The sequence below is a fragment of the Eurosta solidaginis genome, chromosome 5 (genome assembly GCF_040869045.1).
Source record: "Eurosta solidaginis isolate ZX-2024a chromosome 5, ASM4086904v1, whole genome shotgun sequence".
NCBI lineage: Eukaryota > Metazoa > Arthropoda > Insecta > Diptera > Tephritidae > Eurosta > Eurosta solidaginis.
In genome coordinates this window covers 204778254-204799053 of record NC_090323.1, presented here as the reverse complement: position 1 = coordinate 204799053, position 20800 = coordinate 204778254, and the positions used below count along the sequence as shown (strand labels likewise).

Here is a 20800-nt window from a genome sequence, read left to right as displayed (position 1 = left end):
GCATCCGTCTCGCTGTCGGAGTCGACAAAAAAACTTGTAGGTCTCAGACCGCAAGTAGAATTTTTTGGACTTCGAACAGAAATGTATCAGTCTCATACTAGTTAAAATTAGACGCTCCCTGCAGGAAAGGAGGCTACCTACGTTATAAGTTTATCGTGAGGTCTAACTATAGTCAATGTAGGCCTTCGTAGCTGAAAGAAGTGTAGACAAAGTTTAGCGTTAAGTTCTAACTCAATGTAGGCCTCTCAACTACACCGACTTTAACGCTGAATTCAACGCTACCCATTACACCCAGAGCCATTGTTGGTACAATAACCACAAATTGGGGGTGTTCTCACACTATAGACACGCTAGGCTGGGATAGAAAATTCTATGTGTAAAATAGTATAATTTTTGAAAAGTTTGGTGTTCATAGCAGTGCCCTGTTCTCTAAATTGTTTTAAATTTTGCTTTGTCTTTCGATCAATTTAAAACTAATTGCCTTTCTACAAATCAAATTGGAACCCTATTTACTTCAGTCAAATCATTTAATTGATTTACTAAAATCCATTTTCTACGTTGGTTAACTTTTCCCATTTTTGTCACATGCCATTCTAACTTTTCTCCCTCCATTTCAATCATCTATTACTTAGGTTATACTTTTCCAGCTGCTGTTTCTGCTCATTGTTGTTGGCGTGACTAAATGTTAAACTGTTTGTCCCTTTTGATATTTAGGGATTTTATCTATGTATGTTTTCTGTCTATTTATCTAAGTACAACGTAGGCAATTAAGCGTTTCAGGGTTCACGTGCTTCTATTTGTTCCATCCAATTGTTAGCACGTTTCATTCAATGTGAGGGTGTTTCCACTCTTTACAAATCAATCGATACTTTGGTTTGTTCAATGTAAACAAGAACTGGTAACTAATTATCCATGCATTCATATATATTATTGAAGGAAGGTAGGGTAGCGTTGAAACATTTTTCCTTCCTTTTTTCTTATTTTGTAATTTGTGTGTGCTGGGTGCAAACCTCTGATCCACTTATTGGGCGACTGCCTAACTTTATTACTTATAGAGAACAGAACGTCTCATGTATAGAACATGGTGAAAACTTTAAAAACAGTTCGCTTGACAATGGATGTATAATCATGAGGTTCTCTAGATTTTTATATCTTTATTTTATTAGAAACACAGTTCGTATTAGGTTAGGTTGAACTGGCCGGTCAATATAGATCTCACATAGACTGAATGTGTCCATAGTGTTACCAAAATTTGTTTGACGACCGAACAGGAGAACCCAAATCCCGGGGCCTAAAATATCTAGTTAGCCGAGAAAGAACATTTAAGTTAACTTCGCTTAGTAAAAAGGAATAGAAACCAAGCTGTCCATCAATTTGATCATAAAAATTACTCCACGCATCTCTCGACGACTTGCAAGGATAGGAAGATTATTGTGACGAATATTAGCATCACTAAGCTGATACTAAATAAATAATCATGCAACAATAAAAAAAACCTGAAGCAGCCATTCGTATATACATGAATACATCAGTCATCACACACACACATACACACAAGCCAACGAAGGGATATTTTACAGACGCACATGTGGTCATCAGTCGAAGTAGTTACTCACACATACACACGCATATGGCTATGCGAGAGGCTATAAACTACAAATACACACGCATGTAGCTCAATTACTAAGCAGGAGATACAGCAGTTCTAGAAGGCGAAACGTCTAGACTTTAGTAGAAATATGTGACTGAAGCAACGGATAGTATAAAAGCAGCGCAAGCTGAGTAGTCTGTGATCAGTTTGATTTAAACACACTATTAGTTGTGAAGTATAATTGTGAAGTACTACTCTCAAAGTAGTCTAAATGAAGACCACTTTGCAATACGGAATATTAGAGTTATTTATTCAACAGTTCAGCGATTCGAGCATTAGGAGAAGGTTTCAAATAAGCGGAATTTCCCTAAATTAGTTACATTATTATTTAGTTTTAGCCGATTGTTATAAGGGCGGGGGGGGGGGGGGGGGGGGGAAGGTAGATTATACAAGGAATCCCATTGAGTATCTATTAAGGCATAAAGTAAAAACTGTTTTGAATTGATTCTAACCTAGTTGCATGAACTTGATAATGCGGATTCCAGACTATCGATACAATGCTGCAGATAAGTCAAGCAGAAACACTTAGAATTGTGAGGGCGAGTATTGTCAAATGCGACTCCATTTTGTAATATTGACTTCACCTGCCTGGTTGAATAGCATCATGATGAAACACCAATTCAGAAATATTTAATTCAAAGCCTACTATGTCATTACTAACAGACTCATACGAAGTTCGAAATCTGCAGAACTGTCTGTACGACTGGTGCTTAACTCCCTTCAATAGGTGTGCCATATAATGTTTTGTCTGTACAGACGTTATATATCAAAACGCCCAACAAAATAGTGTATAAATCATTTTGATTAGACGAATTTCACATGTTATCTTTAAAAGCCCGGTCACATAAGCAGTTTTTCATATAGATGCGTTTAACACAATCTTATGCAAAATGAGTAGATTGCACGGCAGATTGGCACCATCTGACATGAAAAAGTAGCCAACTTCCAACTTTTGTTGCAAGCAAAGCATAAGAAGAAGAATTTTAAATTTGCTTTGGCTAAGGGTGCTTTCACACTTTGCAAGTGAAATTATTTTTCCCACCCGCTGGTAACTTTTCTAATAACATTTTTCACATTTGAAAACTGCAATATAACAAATGAATAGGAAAGAAAAAATGCTGGCAAATATATTTCTTGTACAGTGATTCGTCAATTTTTGTATATGAGTGGACAAGGCGAAATAAACTTCAATTGCCAAGTCTGAAAATCCTCCATATTTACAAACGCAATATCTTGCGTGATTGTGGCGATGTTAATTAAACCCCTGTCACATAAGCAGTTTTTCATATAGATGTGTTTAACACAATCGTATGCAAAATAAGTGGATTGTACGTATTGTTACGAATTTAGGGAAATTCCGCTTATTTGAAACCTTCTGCTAACGTTCGAATCGCTAAAGTGATGAATAAATCACTCCAGTATTCTGTATTGCAAAATGATCTTTATTAGAATGCTTTGGGAGTAGTACAATTATACTTCACAATTATACTTTACTGCGCAACTGTTAGCGTGTTTTAACCAAACTGATTACTAATTACTCAGCTTGCGCTGCCTTTATACTCTCCGTTGCTTCACTCGCATATTTCTACTAAGCCTAGACGTTTCACCTTCTAGAACTGCTGTATCTCCTGCTTGGTAATTGAACTACATATATGCGTGTGTATGAGTGAGTAACAACTTCGGCTGATGACTATATCTGTATGCGAGTTATCTCTTCGTTGCCTTTTATATATGTGTGTGTGTACATGATGATTGATGTGTTCATGTATATACGGGTGTCTTCTTCAAGTTTTTTATTGATTATTCATTTAGTATCAGCTTAATTTTGCTAATATTCGTCACAGTATTTTTATGGATAACGGCAGATTGAGCGACACTGGCGCCATCTGATATTGAAAAGTAGCCAACTTCCAACTTTTGTTGTAAGCAAAGCATAAGATGAAGAATTTTACATTTGATTTGACTAAGGGTGCGTTTACACTTTGCAAGTGAAATTATTTTTCCCACTTGTTGGTACCTTTCTAAAATTTTTCACAGTTAAAACTGCAATTTAACAAATAAATAGAACACAAATTATCTTAGCAAGTATTTTTCTTTTATAGTGAGAATTAAAAACTTCATTGTGGCTCGACCATAAATACTATATCGATCGTTAGTGAGCCAATGATGTAACAACTTAGTTGATTTTTGTATGCCATCCCTATTAGTTATGTCAATCATTTGAAATTGTCCTTGCGTAGTAGAAGAAAGTAATTTGTGATTTATTCTGTATAGTGCTATCTATTTAAGTATATTTTTTATTAATAAATTATTATTATTTGATTGTAAGTAGCTCTACTATTTAGAATATCGCTTTGCTTATTTATCTTTAGTTGTAGTCATATTTTTGATTATTTCCTTTTTGTATTTTTATTTATTTCTACTTATTTTGCAATCATCTGCAAATATCCAACCACAACACAAATTGTTTGTCTAAACCATATATTAGCTGGAACCTCATGGTCCGCTAAAAATTCGGATTTCGATCAACGTCTCATCGTCGATTTGGGTTATGTAAGAAATGTGACACACATCGCACTGCAAGGACGGCCGCATAGCGATGAATTTGTCACTGAATATACAATAAGTTATGGCATAACAGATTTGGAATTTGCCGATTATAAAGAACCAGGTGGCAACGTTAAGGTAAGTCTATATAATAATATGCATATTTAAGATCGTCATACAAAGACACGAAAACTTAATGAAAAATAAAAATATCAACAAACAAATAATGAAAAAAACGAAACAAACTACATAAAATATCTGTGCTCATTCGCAATGGTGCTTGGTATGCACTCATAAGGACTTATCACTACCACCTTTTTCCCGCTTATTTTATCCTAACAATAACAGCTACTGTACTAATCCATAGTTAAGTTTCTAATGCGCTTATTTCAATTGCTATTTGCTTTGGGTTTTCGCTTGTAGTGCCAAAGAGGATAAATATAATAAGAGCCATCAGCCTGCTACGAGTGGCGAGCAACTCGCTGGAAACTAAAAATTGATGCCTATTGTTTTCTAAGAGGGTTATTTTTAATTGTCTCGCATTTATCCATGCCGTGTAGGCACCTTGTGCAACTGTGATTTATGGAAAGAGAATTAATTAATTAATTAAATACAGTCGGAAAAATAAACACAAATACCCCACGAAAATGTATAGAAGACATTTTATGCACATCTCGCCAAAAAAAAAAAAACAACAACTACCTCGAAGAAAATATTTACCAAATGGCTACAAGTAACGAGTGACGTCTCTTATTATATTTATCCTCTTTGGCTAAGTAACCATGCATGAGATACAACTCTTCTAGAAGGCATGTTCGTGTAACGACTAGACCTTAGGAGAAATGGGCAAACGTGGTCACGGAGAATATAAAAACAGCGCAAGCTGAGTAATCAGTAATCAGTTTGATTTAAATCCGCTATTAATGAAGTATAATTGTGATTGTGAAGTACTACTGTCGAAGTAGTCTTAACAAAGATGGAGTTATTTATATATAGTTTAAGTGCATATGTTTATAGATGTAAAAAAAAACACCGCTAATATTTCTAATGTAATCACTTCAGAACTAGCCCGAACGTAAGAACTTAAGAACTTTTCGCAATGGATGCCGTTGCAAACGAATTGCAAAGTAATGCCAGGGGAACAACTGCAACCTCCAAAGACGTTACCGTCTGAAATTGTGCAGGTGAAACCAATGGCTCAGTATTGAGAGCGATCTAGTCCTGTGGACAAATTTGATAGCACTGCGCTATTTTCGACTTAGTTTCGATTTCTGCAACGCAATTTGTACCAAATTTTAAAATGGTGAAGTTTGAAGTTAACTAAGATCATGAAAGTCCGAAACAGTGATTCGAACCGCCGGTAGGTTAGGCGCAGTGATTCAGTCCAGTGAAGGAACACCTTACTTGGGTACTTTTATGTTGGCCCGTCTCACATATAAGAATCACTATGTTGTAAAAAGTCACAGTGACTCCAATCATCGTTACGTTGGGTTAGGTTAGATTAGATTGGGTGGCATCAGTTCGTTTAAGAAACAGATCACTTGGACACTTTTATGTTGATCCGTTGTGTTACCGCATGTATATATGAATCACTGTGTTTTGAAAAGTCACAGTGATTCAAATAACCGGTAGGTTAGGTTAGATGGGGTGACAGCTGTTCTGTTAAGCAATACCTTACATGGACACTTTTATGTTGGCTCGTTGTGTTCTCACATGTATATATCACTGTGATTTTAAAGTGAAAGGGATTCAAATCAACGGTAGGTAAGGTCGGATTCGGTTGAGTGGCAGCTGTTCAGTTAAGGAACAGCTCACTTGGATACTTTTTTGTTGATCGGTTGTTGTTACCATATGTATGAATTACTGTGATTTGAAAATTTTGGGAAATTCCGCTTATTCCAAACCTTCTGCTAACGTTCGAATCGCTAAACTGTTGAATAAATAACTCCAATATTCAATAATGCAAAGTGGTCTTTATTAGACTAATTTAAGAGTACTTCACAATAACTCTTACTTCACAACTAATTGCGTGTTTAAATCAAACTGCTTACTGATTACTAAGCTTGCGTTGCTTTTATACTCTCTGTTGCCTTGTCCGCATGTTGCTCCAAATTTCTAGACGTTTCTCCTTTTAGAATCTCCTACTTGGTTCCCAGCTATATATTATATATATATATTATAGCCTCTCGCATAGCCATATGCGTGTGTATATGTGAGTACTACTTCGGCTGATGGTGAGTATCTCTCTGTTGCCTTGTATGTACATGTGTAAATTATGATTGATTTGTTTACGTACATACGAGTGGTTGCTTAGTATCGGCTTAGGGATGCTGTTGTTGTTGTTGTAGCAATGCTCGCCCCACCCAATAGGCGCGACCGATCACAAATTGTCATCAATATCCTCTAACGGGAGTCCAAGGAAACTTGCCGTTTCAACAGGGGTGGACCATAAGGAAAGGGGTGTTAGAGGCGTTGGTTCCACATTACAATTAAAGAGATGGTTGGTGTCATGTGAGGACACATTGCAAGCAGGGCATACATTTTGTATGTCGGGGTTGATTCTGGATAGGTAAGAGTTTAACCTGTTACAGTATCCAGAACGAAGTTGAGCAAGAGTGACACGCGTTTCCCTGGGGAGTATGCGTTCCTCTTCTGCGAGTTCTGGATATTTTTCTTCAAGTACTGGATTCACCGGGCAATTCCCGACATAAAGGTCCGACGCCTGTCTATGGAGTTCACCAAGGACCTACTTGTGTTTTTCCGCTTCATACGGCTGGGTTCTCAGGTACCGTATTTCCTCAAAATGCTTACGGAGATGACTCCTTAGGCCCCTAGGCGGTGCTGGTTCGTCAATCAGATGTCTGTTGGGATGCCCAGGTTTCTGGGTATTCAACAGAAACTGTTTGGTCAGCATCTCATTTCTCTCCCTGATGGGGAGTATTCTCGCCTCATTATGCAGATGGTGTTCTGGGGACATAAGAAGACAGCCCGTGGCGATTCTGAGAGCAGTATTTTGGCAGGCCTGTAGTTTCTTCCAGTGGGTGGTTTTTAGGCTTGGCGACCATATGGGTGACGCGTAGCACGTAATCGGCTGGCTAATTGCTTTGTATGTGGTCAAGAGCGTTTCTTTATCTTTTCCCCAGGTACTGCCAGCAAGGGATTTGAGGATTTTATTACGGCTCTGAATTCTTGGAACAATTGCGGTTGCGTGCGCACCAAAATGTAGATCCTGATCAAACGTCACACCCAAGATTTTGGGGTGTAGGGCAGTCGGTAGCGTAGTGCCATCGACGTGGATGTTCAATATGGTCGACATTTGGGGCGTCCATGTTGTAAATAAGGTCGCGGAAGATTTAGTCGGTGACAATGCCAGGTTTCGCGAGGCGAAAAAACTGGAGAGATCAGGGAGATAGCCCTTTATTTTATTGCATAGCTCATCGATCTTTGGGCCTGGGCCTGTGGCCATTATTGTGCAGTCATCGGCGTAGGAAACGATTGTGACTCCTTCCGGTGGTGAAGGTAGCTTAGATATGTAGAAATTAAACAAAAGCGGGGATAGGACACCACCCTGTGGCACCCCTTGTTTAATTATCCTTTGTTTTGATGTTTCGTTTCTGAATTGCACCGATGCCTACCGACCACCCAGATAATTTGCGGTCCACCTTTTAAGACATGGGGGAAGGGTGCACCCTTCCAGGTCTTACAGTAACGAGCCATGGTTGACCGTATCAAAAGCTTTTGATAGGTCTAACGCTACGAGTACTGTTCTATGGTGGGGATATTGATTCAAACCGCAATTTATCTGGGTGCTAATGACATTTAGCGCGGAGGTAGTGCTATGGAGTTTTCTGAAGCCATGCTGATGAGGGGCTAGCTGCAAATGTGCTTGGAAATAAGGGAGCAAAATGGCTTCAAGCGTCTTTGCCACTGGCGATAGGAGAGATATCGGACGATATGACTCACCTACGTTAGCTGGTTTCCCAGGCTTTAGTAGCGGGACCACCTTGGCCATTTTCCATTTCTCGGGTATGACAAAGGTGGAAAGAGACAGGTTGAAGACATGCGCTAAGTATTTGAAACCCTCTTTCCCTAGGTTTTTAAGCATCGGCATGGCTATGCCGTCTGGGCCCACTGCTTTGGATGGTTTAGCGCGACCAATGGCGTCCTCAACCTCTCTAGCGGTGATGGTAATTGGTGACGCGCTGAGTTTGTGTTTATGTGCGTGTCTATTGGCTCTCCGTCTATCTTTGTCGACCGTAGGATGCATTATATATTGTCGGCAGAAAGCGCTCGCGCATTTTTTCGCATCCGACAGCACCTTATCGCCAAAGGCGATGGAAACTTTGTCTTTGTGCTTAGTCGGATTCGATAGGGACTTTACGGTGGACCAAAGTTTACCTACACCGGTAGAGAGGTTACAACCTCTTAGGTGCTCTTCCCATTTCGCTCGCTTGTGTTCGTCCACAAGCAATCTGATGCGTTGGTTTATATCCCTTATTTGGGGGTCGCCTGGATCAAGCTGTCTTATAAGGTCGCGTTCCCTCGCTAAGCTCGCGGCCTCCGCCGGGAAGTGGGGCCGGATTTCGGGAATTCTCCCGGCGGGAATGAAATGTGCCGAGGCGGATTCAATGACCTTACGGAAGGCACACTCCCCTTGGCGGGCATCAGTCGGGATAGGGAGGGCAGCAAAGCTGCTGTCTGTTGCAGATTTATATTCTTCCCACTTTCCTTTTTTGAAGTTTATGAAAGTGCGTTTTTCGGTGACGATGAAGTCGGCAGTACGCTCGAGCGAAATAAGTATGGGCAGGTGGTCGGATGCCAATGTTACCATCGGCTGCCAGTTGACGCAGTTTACGAGTTCTGCGCTCACGATTGAGATATCTGGCGAGCTATGACAGCTTCCTACCATACGTGTGGGGGCGTCTCCGTTTATTGTGCAGAACGTCGTTTCGTCTATTTGATCCGCCAACATCTCACCCCTACTGTCCGCCCGCAAGTTTGAATGCCATAGGTCGTGATGGGCATTGAAATCGCCTAAGATAATGCGATTGTTGCCAGTGAGTAAGGCCTCGATATCAGGGCGGTATCCACTGGGGCAACAGGTGACAGGAGGGATGTAGATGTTGATGATTTCTAGATTTGCATCGCCTGACCGGACAGATAGGCCTTGACGTTGTAAGACATTGTCACTGCGGTCGATGCCAGGATCAAATATATGATATTGCACAGAGTGGTGTATAATAAACGCGAGGCCGCCTCCATTTCCGCTCTCGCGGTCTTTCCTGTGGACATTATAACCAGAGCAGGTCTGCAATGCAGATCTTGCTGTGAGTTTAGTCTCTTGAATCGCAGCAATGCGGATGTTGTGCCGCTTCATGAAATCGACTATCTCCGTAATCTTCCCAGTTAGTCAATTACAGTTGAACTGCAGAATTCTGAAGTGCATGAGGGGTGACGCCGCCACTCTAGGGGTAAGTGAGGGGTGACTACGCCTAAGTTGTGGAAGGCCAGGACGCAATTGGTGTTGTGGCCTTGGGACTGGGCGCCCTTGGACAAGCATTGGGGTACCCGGATGATTTGGGTTTGCGACCTGGCAACATGGCGCGATGAAACCCGTCGGGGGGTTGCCGTCGCGGAGACCAGAACATCTAGGAAAGTGGCACCACCCAAGGCAGGAGCTGCATTGAGCGGATATCGCAAACCTATATATTCTGTGCTGGCAGACGGTGCAAACGGAGGCAGGGACTAAGAGTCTGTTTCCCTGACCTGCACGATTGCTGCCAGAAAAGAGGGGGGGAGAAGACGACGGGGGCAGGGGCTGATGCTCAGCATTGCTACCAGCTCTACTACGAAGGTAGTAGTTATGAGTGGTATCAGCTGTTTGAGTTGTTGGCGCCGTGGGGCGCGAGCAGCAGCGGGTACTTGTTGTGGCTTGCTGAGCAGCGAAGCTGCTGGAAGGTAGGGGGGATACGCTTAGGCGTAGACTACGGGACGCCCTTGGCGTGAGCAGCAAGGAGCCACAAAAGATTTATAAAAGTTACGTGGACGTCGGGTTTTGGGATCAAGCCCAGAACAACCTGTCCGATGCAACCATCCCTTGCACGAGACACACTGAACAGAGTATGACCGTCCTAAAAAGATTCTTTTCTGGCAAATGCAGCAAAACCATTTCTCATGACCGGGGTCAGGAGACGGACCCGGATTGGGTTCGATACCTTCCCGGAGTAAGAGAATATGTAGCAGTCCTGCTGCAAGGACCTGCTTGGAGGATGACAATTTGTGGGAGGGACGAAACAAATTAAATGGGGTCACACTGAAATGACAGTCCTTGGTCGGGAAAAATCCCGAGTCGCTCCGGTACATAGAACCGACTGCCTTGGGAAGCGCTTAGGGATGCTAGTATTACTTAGTGATGTTAATATTCGTCACAATATGAATATTGTTCACTTTGTATGCTTCAGTAATTTATCTGTAATCCGTAACAATTGTTTTTTTATTTTATCGGCCTATTGATAAAGTATTCAAGGTTCGAAACGAGCTCAAGGCCAGGGGTGGCTTTCCGTAATTCGATATCGATCAAGAACGAGTATAAAATAATCATTTTCGCTTTCCGTAACACAAATTGTCGACGCGTCGTATCGAACGTTCGATACAAACTGTTCGATACCAAATTAGGTGTCGAATTGTCTTTTTGAAAGTTATAATTTTATGATTTGGTGATTATTTAGGGAAGGATTTTTTCTTCAGAGATTAAGAAACAAACGCTATTTATAAAAGAAAATATTTTGGTAGCTCCAAAAAGCTTTCTAAACACCCTTTGAAATCTGCAAACGAAAGAGATCGTACCAAGATACGGAAACTAAAATGGCATCATCGGGCGTTCGATATCGACTTGAAGTATCGAATCAACGAGTGTCGACTATCAAATTACGGAAAGCCACCCCAGAACAATAATTTTTTGTAATGATTATTGTTTTTTTAATTTTTCTATAATTGAAAAATTGTATTTTGTTTTTGGAATAGTAAGTAAAAAAAATTTTTCAGACAACCTGTTATAGCTGCGCAGATAGATCCATTTCGAAGGAAAATTAAAAAAACAATAATCATTACAAAAAATTATTGTTCTGGCCTTGAGCTCGTTTCGAACCTTGAATAAGTAATCCGTAACTATATTTGGTCCGATTAATTGTTAAATTTGTAAACTAATAAATAAATAAATTACGATTACATCAGTTTTAAATAAAATAATCATTAAATTAATCGCAATCGTAACTGTAATCAGCTTTAACATCCCTGCTTTTGTGTATACTGTCAATAATTAAACAAAATTTATTAGACCCACTCATGAGAACTAGCAAATGTCTCGCATATCTCTTAAATGGGGCAAATCCTGCAAACTCATATCCGAAATGGTTAAATTTACGGGGTTTCCATGCTTACGAGGCATTTGCTTGTTTGAGTTAGTTGCCTTCTATTCTTTTCTTTTCGTGTTTTTTTTTACATAATTCGAATTAACATTATGGTGTGAATGTGTGTTCGCGTATAATCCAATTTAACATAGCCTTGTAATTACCATCAATTAACAACCCAATATTTTTATACTAATTATTTTTATTTTGTTTTAACATTTCCTAAATAAATATTATTATGTATTTGTAATAAAAAATATTAAAAAATATGTACATATATACATAACTAACAAATGCAAAACACTTTTAACACACAAAAAAGGCGATTCCGCTTGGACACCAGTTGAGAATACTTACAATCACTTTCTAACACTCGATTTGGGTGAACCACGAAAAACTCGTAAAATCGCTTCGATGGGTCGTAAACACACACAAGAATTTGTTACCGAATATATTGTGCAGTATTCGGACGATGGCGAATACTGGCGTTCTTATGTGAATCCATCGAATGAGCCACAGGTAAAGTACCGAGTACATGCCCTAGAAGTTTGCAAATATTTCACAGTTTTCAAATCTATTTTTATGTTGTACTCTGTCCAGTTGTGCAGTCGATTTTGTGACGTTCTTGGGATAAAAAATTTAATTTTTCATAAGACTTTATACTCGTATGTGAACTTCTTTTTCTTACAATAACGTGGCTTTTCAGTTATATTTTTATTTTATTTCTTTGCTGAATATTCTCATGTATGTTTCCGTTGTTTATATAATTTGAAGTTTGAAACAGCACAATCCAACAACGCAACAGAACAAAAAGTATATAGCATATTTTGGGAACCTCGTCCCATAAAGAATCTTTATGTAGTCTATGACTAGCCCAGTCCTAGGCAGGTTAATAGAAGAAAACGTACAGTTTAACTCTGAATAATTTAGATCCGTCGTTTCCGCGTTGGCAGCTAGTTCAACGACCGATTCCCGAAGCGCTTTGTCTATCACAGTGCAAATTGTGTGGTAGGCATTCTCCACTAATGATGACTACAACGTCATCTACAAGAAAATTGCTTTGCAATGGAGTCAATGTGAGCAACACACCATAAATAACATTCTCTGGGATAGGGTGGAGGGAAACAAGTTTCCTAAATGTTAACTTACGAAATATGTTAGCTATGTAGAAATTTCGATGGGAATCGCTCAATATGTACGACTTGAAGTTATAGGCGGACAAGAGATTCACATTTGCCTATCTATATAGAAGGCTAAAATAATGAGTCGTTTTTCTATACTGGTCCAAAAAGTCGCGACAGTAATTTCGACTTCGCGGTAAATGGCGCATAGGGAAAACTATAATCGTGGGTTGTCGATAGGGTTTTTTAATTTTTAGTTTCAATATATTAATATTCTCTACGTGGTGGATGATATGAGCGAAATCAGACATCAAATCAAGGCAGGGAAAGGCAAGGCAGAAAAAGGCAAAGCAAAGAAAGAAAAGGAAATGAAAGGAAAGGAAAGGAAAGGAAAGGAAAGGAAAGGAAAAAAGAAAGGAAGGGAAAGTAAAAAATGAATGAAAACGAGAGTCAGAGAAAAGGTAAGGTTAGAAGTCGAAACCGAAACCGGACGACGTTTTATCAATTTGTTATCGAAGTTTTAACGGTTTGTTATGAGTTTGTTTCAGTTGTGTTATCGATAAGGTTTGGACGAAATATCGATTTGTTAATGAATTGATTAAAATTTTCTGTTGATAACAAAGGTTATAAAGAGCTACCGAGGAATTATTATCGAAGAGTTATCGATTACTTAAAAGAAAATGATCGATGTGTTATCAAACATTTATGAATATGTTATCGATTTATTATCCAAAAGGTATCGGTTATCAAAAATTTATCGGAAGGTTTCAAAAAATTTTCGATTTGCTATCGAAAAGTTATCAATAAGCTAAGAAAGTTTATCTTAAAGTTATTCATTGGTTATCGGAAATATGTCGATTTGTTATCAAAAAGCTATCAATTTTATATCGATTTGTTATCGGTATGTTAATGACGGATTATCGGGTTTTTATGAAACAAATACCGATAACACTCCACTATAAAATCGATGAAACATCTGTAACCCGCCTATAAAATGCCGATAAGAAAGCAATAAGAAGTCGATGGCTCGGCGATAACGAGCCGATTGTTACAGGTAAAAGTTCTTCTGTAGAGTTTGTAAATATTTGTCTCTGATAAAGTTGCCTCTGTTGTGGTTCAACTTCAACTCCTGGGAGAGCACTAGATAACTTAAAAACATTAATAGTTTTCTAGAGGTACACATGTATGTACATATGTTTACACATCGAGCTTCACGAGTACTTGGCACTCACCCCTTTTTTTGATTATATATTTTAAACTTTTAGTTTTAAGTTTTTAATTTTCGCGCTCAATTTTTGTATTTTTAATACTTTTTATTTCATTATTGATCTTTAATTTGAAAATTTTTTATAAATTTATAATCTGTAATCTCTAATTTTGAGTTTTAATTTTTTAAGTTTAAATTAAAAGTTTTTAATTTTTGTTTGTACTTACTTTTAAATTATTTTATTTTAAATTTTAATTTTAAAAACTTAAGTTATTTATTCTCGGTTTTTTATTTATAAATTTAAATAAAAATTTTTATTTATAATTTTTAAGTTATACTTCTCATTTTTAATGTTAATTTTAGTTTCTTGTTTATAATTTTTAGGTTAGGTTGAAGTGGCTGTCCAAAAGCACAAATAGGCCAGTGATATTAGGCCCGCTGTGATTTTGTAATTTTTAATTTGTGATTCTTTGGTTTGAAAATATATTATAAAATTTTTTATTTACGGTTTTACTTTCTTATCCTGATGTTTTATTTTAAAATTTTTAATTTTCAATATTAAATTTATTTTTTTATTTTTAAGTAATAATTTTTGTTTATAATTTTTAATTTTAGTTTAATTTTTAATTTACCATTTTTCATTTTTAAATTTATATACAAGGTTTTGTTTTATGTTCTGATTTTCCATTTAATTTTTTATTTTTAAATTTACATACTTTAGTTTTTTTTAAATATTTTTTAATTAAAAATTTTTAAAGTTCAGTTTAGATTTTTTATTTTTTAACTTTTGTTTTTTAGTTTTTGTGTGAATTTTAGTTTCGTGGGTTTTTTGGGTAAGTCTTACATTTCAATTTAAAATATTTGTTTTTTATTTTTTTATTCTCGATTTTTAGTTTTTAAATTTAAAATTTTCATTCCTAAGTTTGAACGTTTATTTTTAAGTTTTTAGTTATTATCGGCGGCCACCGTGGTGTGATGGTAGCGTGCTCTGCCTATCACACCGTATGCCCTCGGTTCAACTCCCGGGCAAAGCAACATCAAAATTTTAGAAATAAGATTTTTCAATTAGAAGAAAATGTTTCTAAGCGGGGTCGCCCCTCGGCAGTGTCTGGCAAGCGCTCCGATTGTATTTCTGCCATGAAAAGCTCTCAGGGAAAACTCATCTGCCTTGCAGATGCCGTTCGGAGTCGGCATAAAACATGTAGGTCCCGTCCGGCCAATTTGTAGGGAAAAATCAAGAGGAGCACGACGCAAATTGGAAGAGAAGCTCGGCCTTAGATCTCTTCGTAGGTTATCGCGCCTTACATTTATTTATTTATTTAGTTATTAATTCTTGATTCTAGTTTTTTTATTCTTAATTTTTCAACTTTTTTATATTTTTGTTTTGAGTTGTAATTTCTTATTTATTATTTTAAATTTTTAGTTCCAGTTTTTATTTATCTTAAGATTATAATTTAAAAAAATTTATTGTTATGTTAATTTTCTTTTTAATTTTTAAGTATTTGTTTTCTGTTGCGAATTTTTAATTTTTTATTAAGTTTCAATTTTATTTGAAACAAAAAAATAAAAAAAAAACAATTTTGACTAAAATTGTTGCTATAAGCCTTGAGCTCGAACTCCTTAATCAATAGATCGACAACAACCAAAACTATTTTTAATTTTAAGTTTTATGTTTTTATTTTTAGTTTCAAGTTTTTTTTTAATTTTTAATATCGGGCTGTCTCCCAATTGGTAGGCCGACAGTTATAAGTAAATTCGATTGATTTTTATATTTTACTAAACATTTGCTTATGACTTAAACTTGAAATTTTCAAATATTTTACTTTTAGTTTTTATATTTTATATTGAACATATTAAATTTTAGATGTAAAATTTTAAACTTAGTAAAAATATAAATAAAGAAATTAAAATTTTATTTTTATTTTTAATTAATTTTTGTTTTGTGTATTCATTTAATTTAAACTTTATTTTATGGTTTTTTATTAAACTCTTTCGTTTCGATTTTCAAAGTAAGTACAGTTTCGGTGTTGGAATTCTCGCACAAGATATTCACTGCATGTTTTTTTGTACTTTTTTTGGTTTTGTGGAAAATTTTTGTTTTTCAATGTGGCCTTAGTTAAGTTTTTAAAATAATAAACACGCACAAATTTAAAAAAAAAACTTCCACAGATGTTCAAAGGCAACTCCGATGGCAACTCCATACATTACAATGTCTTCGAAGTGCCCATTATTGCTCAATGGGTGCGTATAAATCCGACACGTTGGCATGATCGAATTTCGATGCGAGTCGAACTTTATGGCTGCGATTATAGTGAGTTTATATACGAAATTAATTCTTCTTTTTCAAATACTAAAACTTATACTTCTACTGCGCCCTTAAGTTGCTGAAAACTTATACTTCAATGGCACAAGCTTGGTCAGCTACGATCTGCAATATGAACCCGTCGCATCTACACGCGAATCGATACGCTTTCGTTTCAAAACCGCTTTTGCCAACGGTCTACTCATGTATTCACGTGGCACACAAGGCGATTATTTTGCGCTACAATTGAAGGATAATAAAATGATATTGAATTTGGATTTGGGTAGCAGTTTAATGACTTCGTTATCTGTGGGTAGTTTGCTAGATGATAATGTTTGGCATGATGTGGTGATATCACGCAATCGACGTGATATCATATTCTCAGTGGATCGTGTTATTGTGCGTGGACGCATTAAGGGTGAATTTACGCGTCTAAATTTAAATCGTGCGGTATGTTGGTTTTGGTTTTTTGATTTTTGTATTTAAGAAGTTATTTTATTAATCGCTTTTCATTTTAGTTATATCTTGGTGGTGTACCCAATGTGCAAGAGGGTATAATGGTAACACAAAATTTCACTGGTTGTATGGAGAATCTCTACATCAATTCAACAAATTTTGTGCGCGCAATGAAGGATAGTTTCGAATATGGTGATGCTTATCGTTATACGAAAATAAATACCGTCTATGCCTGTCCGTCGCCGCCCATTTATCCTGTGACCTTCACTACACGTAGCTCATATGTGAAAATCAAGGGCTATGAAGGTCAACGTTCAATGAATGTTTCCTTCTTTTTTCGCACTTACGAAGATCGTGGTGTAATGTTGCATCATGATTTTGCTTCAGGCGGTTATGTGCGCGTATTCTTGGAATTTGGTAAAGTTAAAATTGATTTGAAAATTGGTGATAAACCACGCATCATTTTGGATAATTATGATGAGCAATTTAATGATGGTAAATGGCATTCGTTCATATTGACGATGGCGCGTGATCGTTTGGTGTTAGATATTGATCAACGTCCGATGACAACAACGAAAAATATACAAATTTCTACGGGAAAAGTTTATTTCATAGCGGGCGGTGTTGACAAAAATGGTTTTGTGGGTTGTATGCGTTTGATATTGGTTGATGGTAATTATAAATTACCAAAGGATTGGGTGCCTGGTGAAGAAGTGTGTTGCGGTGATGAGGTCGTTGTTGATGCTTGTCAAATGATTGATCGTTGTAATCCAAATCCATGTCAGCACAGTGGTGTTTGCCATCAAAATTCAATGGAGTTCCTTTGTGACTGTGCCAATACTGGCTATGCGGGCGCAGTATGTCATACATGTAAGTTTTGTTGTTAATTTTATAATTTGTGAATGTTTAAGAATTTGTTATTGTTTTACTTTTACAGCCAACAATCCACTTTCCTGCCAAGCTTACAAGAATGTGGGTCATGTGCAGCAACGCGTGAATTTGAAAGTTGATGTTGATGGCAGTGGACCATTGGAACCATTCCCGGTGACATGTGAATATTATTGTAAGTAATTGAAATGTTTTTGATTTATTTTTAGAAAAGTGGAAAGTATCACCTCCTACGCCCTGCGATTTTTTCAACAACTATAACTATAAGACCATCAAACTTAGACGAATATTTGGATGTAGGTCATATATGTAGATGGAAACCTAGTGGACGAATGATCAGTGTCATGTTTTATTTTGTCTTCAGATTGAGTAGTTTTGGGACCTTTCCGCGAAATTTTGGGATCACTTGGGGATAATGTCGGAATTTCGTTTGGGATAGAATATTCTAATTCTTATCATTACTACGCCTCGATGCATTGCGATTTTTATTTAGATCTATTGTGCTTGACCTGTCAGCCTATGTGGAGACTTTAAAAGTGTTAAAGTACCTCTTCAGGTTTTTACTCCATATCACGAAGTGATTAAGAGTCACGCCACCTAGAAGGGAGAATTTCTGCCTTACCAGAGCGACGCTTTCGCATAGAATAGCGTTTAATCCTCTAGCTCACAAAAGCGACCGATTTTTGTGTCGGATTTTAATTTATTAATAGACAGTGTGCCGTATAGTGAAGTAAATTAACAAATGAAATGAACAACCCTTGTTTAGAGTTTGAATATTATTGATTCTTTATTCTAAAAATGGTTTCTTTTATACCAAAAAAATGTCTACGTTATTAATAAATACTTACACTAATACTTGCAATCTAAAAATACATAGATTCATAATGCAAAATGACAGTCAGCATATTATTGCAGTGACCTATTTATGTACACATGTAAATAGACACATGTAAATAGTTTGTCAGTCAATATGACCAATAACAAATATGTCGATCAGCGTGACTGATCGATAAGTGTGTTGGTCAACGTGACGGACTGACAAATGTAAACAGATATGTGTCGTGTGTGTCGGCATGCACTTTAGTATACATTATCTACCGCAAACTTCTATTGCATGGATTTCTGCTTGAAAAATACTGGCGTAGCATCCCAGTGGTATCGATTTCTTTGAAGCTCGGTCTAAACATGCCAGCTCTTGTTTTCCGTCACCAAATTTTGATCCATCCGTGAATCAGACTTATGAGTTTGATATGGATTCCCTCTTTCCCAAAAAGTTTTGTCTACAATGGACACCCCAAAATATTGTGATAGTCTGAGCGTGGGGATCATTACACCACGTAGTTGCAATATGGGATTTTCTCAAAATTTTTTTTTTTTTATTAATTTCATATGCCCTGTCATTTTTAGCTCAGAAATATTTTGAAGTCGTATTGCATTACGTTCTGTCTCATTCTCTTTAGAATAAGGAAGGAAGGCGTTCCCACCAAGGCACTAAGTGCATCAGCAGGGGACGTTCTCATCGCACCCGTAATGCCAATATAAACTAGTCGATGAAGTTAGCTTAAGTTTGCTCACGCTGTTCTCCGAATTATTTTGTGATCGTACAGGGACCACTTCAATTTGTTTTCGGGAACAATTGAGGACCATTTCGAAACTGTTTTTAAGAAAAGTTCGGGACTATTTATTATTTCGTTTCGGTATTGTTTACTTTACAACTTCAGGAGAAATTCGGGACCATTGGCACACTTAGTGACTATAACCGTATAATTTCGGGACTTACTTCGGAACGTTCTTAGATTCTATTTGAATAGTTTCGGGAGTAATTTCGAACAATTTTGAGACTATTTCAGAATAATTTCTTGACTACCTTTAGGGCTACCTTCGGTTAATTTCGAGACTATTCAGGTATAACTTCCGAATAATTTCGGGGCAATTGGGGGATTGAATAGGAACTTCTTCCGGACTATCGTATCGGCACTGTTGTCGGTATCATTTCAGGAACATTTCGAAATTATTTTAATAATGGATTATGCTTGGAATAACGCGTTATTTCGGACTATTTCAAAATCTTTGCAGCACTACCTCGGGATGGTTTGTAGGATAAATCCCATGTCTCCATGAAACCTTGGCTGCTCGTATGGTACGTTCGGATTCTGTAATCATTAAGTTGGAGGTGTAGGTGTGTTTATGTTCTTCTCGTTTTATGCTCGGTCGTTCTCCCCTTGCGTGTCACCTTGTTTGCATAAATCATGGGACCATTAATGGGCGACTACACATCTGGACTTAGATACTGGCCTCATATCGCATGTACAATAATAGCAACAAAGCCCGGCGAGCTCCAATAGCAGGGATTGGACCAAAGCTCCTATGATCGCCTGCTGCACGATAGTAGGGTGAGCTTCGGGAAAACGTACGAAGTTAAAAAAAGTTCGCCGACTCATCTCCCCCGCGAAATGGTATTCAATGAAGCATGGTATCTATGCTTGAACCAGTATTCCTTGGACACAGCAGCCAAGACTTGACGCAGGTCGTCTTTGGGATAGACCACCAATTTTCCTGCTGCGGTCGGATCTCAAAACTAAAAATGCGGGGATGAAGAAGTGAGCGCCTCCAAGGGGAAAAGTGCAGTTTAATGGAACATGGCCTTGCAGATTCTGGAGCGCTACCGCAGCAAAAGTGCAGCTCAGCGAAGAAATGTGTTGAGCTGTGTTGAACCAGTCCAACTCCAACCAGTGCATGGTATTTAGTATCCAAACGTACCGCATCCATAACAGACAAGCACTGCACGATCGACTGCGATTCTCTAAACTTTCGGATACTGTTATTGCCGCTACAACAATAATGACCAAAGTTTTTAGTTAGGTTTCAAGGCACAGCCTAAAAACATGTTTGCTATGGTCAGTCTAGCATTCTTACCAGTTTTGGCTTCATGCGGGCAAACCAAATCGAAGACCGCCTGTTTCCTCGAATAATCTTGTGGTTATTAACATGCTTGTCGATTTTCGGAGAGATGTTAGTAGTTATCATTGCCACGTTTAGATAGGTATCTGAAAATTTTTAAAAAAGTTGAAATGTGTGGAGTGAGCTGGGAATGAGAGCGAGTAGGGCTGAGAGATAGTAAGTGGGATTGGAAGAAAAAAAGAGAGGGGGAAAGTGGCGGGTGAAAATGGGAGTGTAGGTTGAAGAGAGATGGGTGGAAGAGGGAGTGGCACTTTAAAG

The 20800-nt window shown here is 37.7% G+C and overlaps 1 protein-coding gene across 5 annotated transcripts in view; it reads left to right on the top strand.

Moving 5' to 3' along the window:
* Nrx-IV (neurexin-4) overlaps nt 1-20800 on the top strand; it is a 75515-nt gene that overhangs the window by 41967 nt on the left and 12748 nt on the right. For 2 of the 5 annotated variants that reach the window (XM_067787646.1, XM_067787644.1), the window contains exons 4-8: nt 4140-4336; nt 16105-16246; nt 16317-16687; nt 16756-17563; nt 17631-17756. In XM_067787646.1, the coding sequence (XP_067643747.1) occupies nt 4140-4336; nt 16105-16246; nt 16317-16687; nt 16756-17563; nt 17631-17756 (1644 nt within the window). Of the gene's footprint in view, nt 1-4139; nt 4337-11929; nt 12127-16104; nt 16247-16316; nt 16688-16755; nt 17564-17630; nt 17757-20800 lie in introns of those variants that run through there. The other 3 variants (XM_067787647.1, XM_067787645.1, XM_067787648.1) reach the window with 3 other exon arrangements.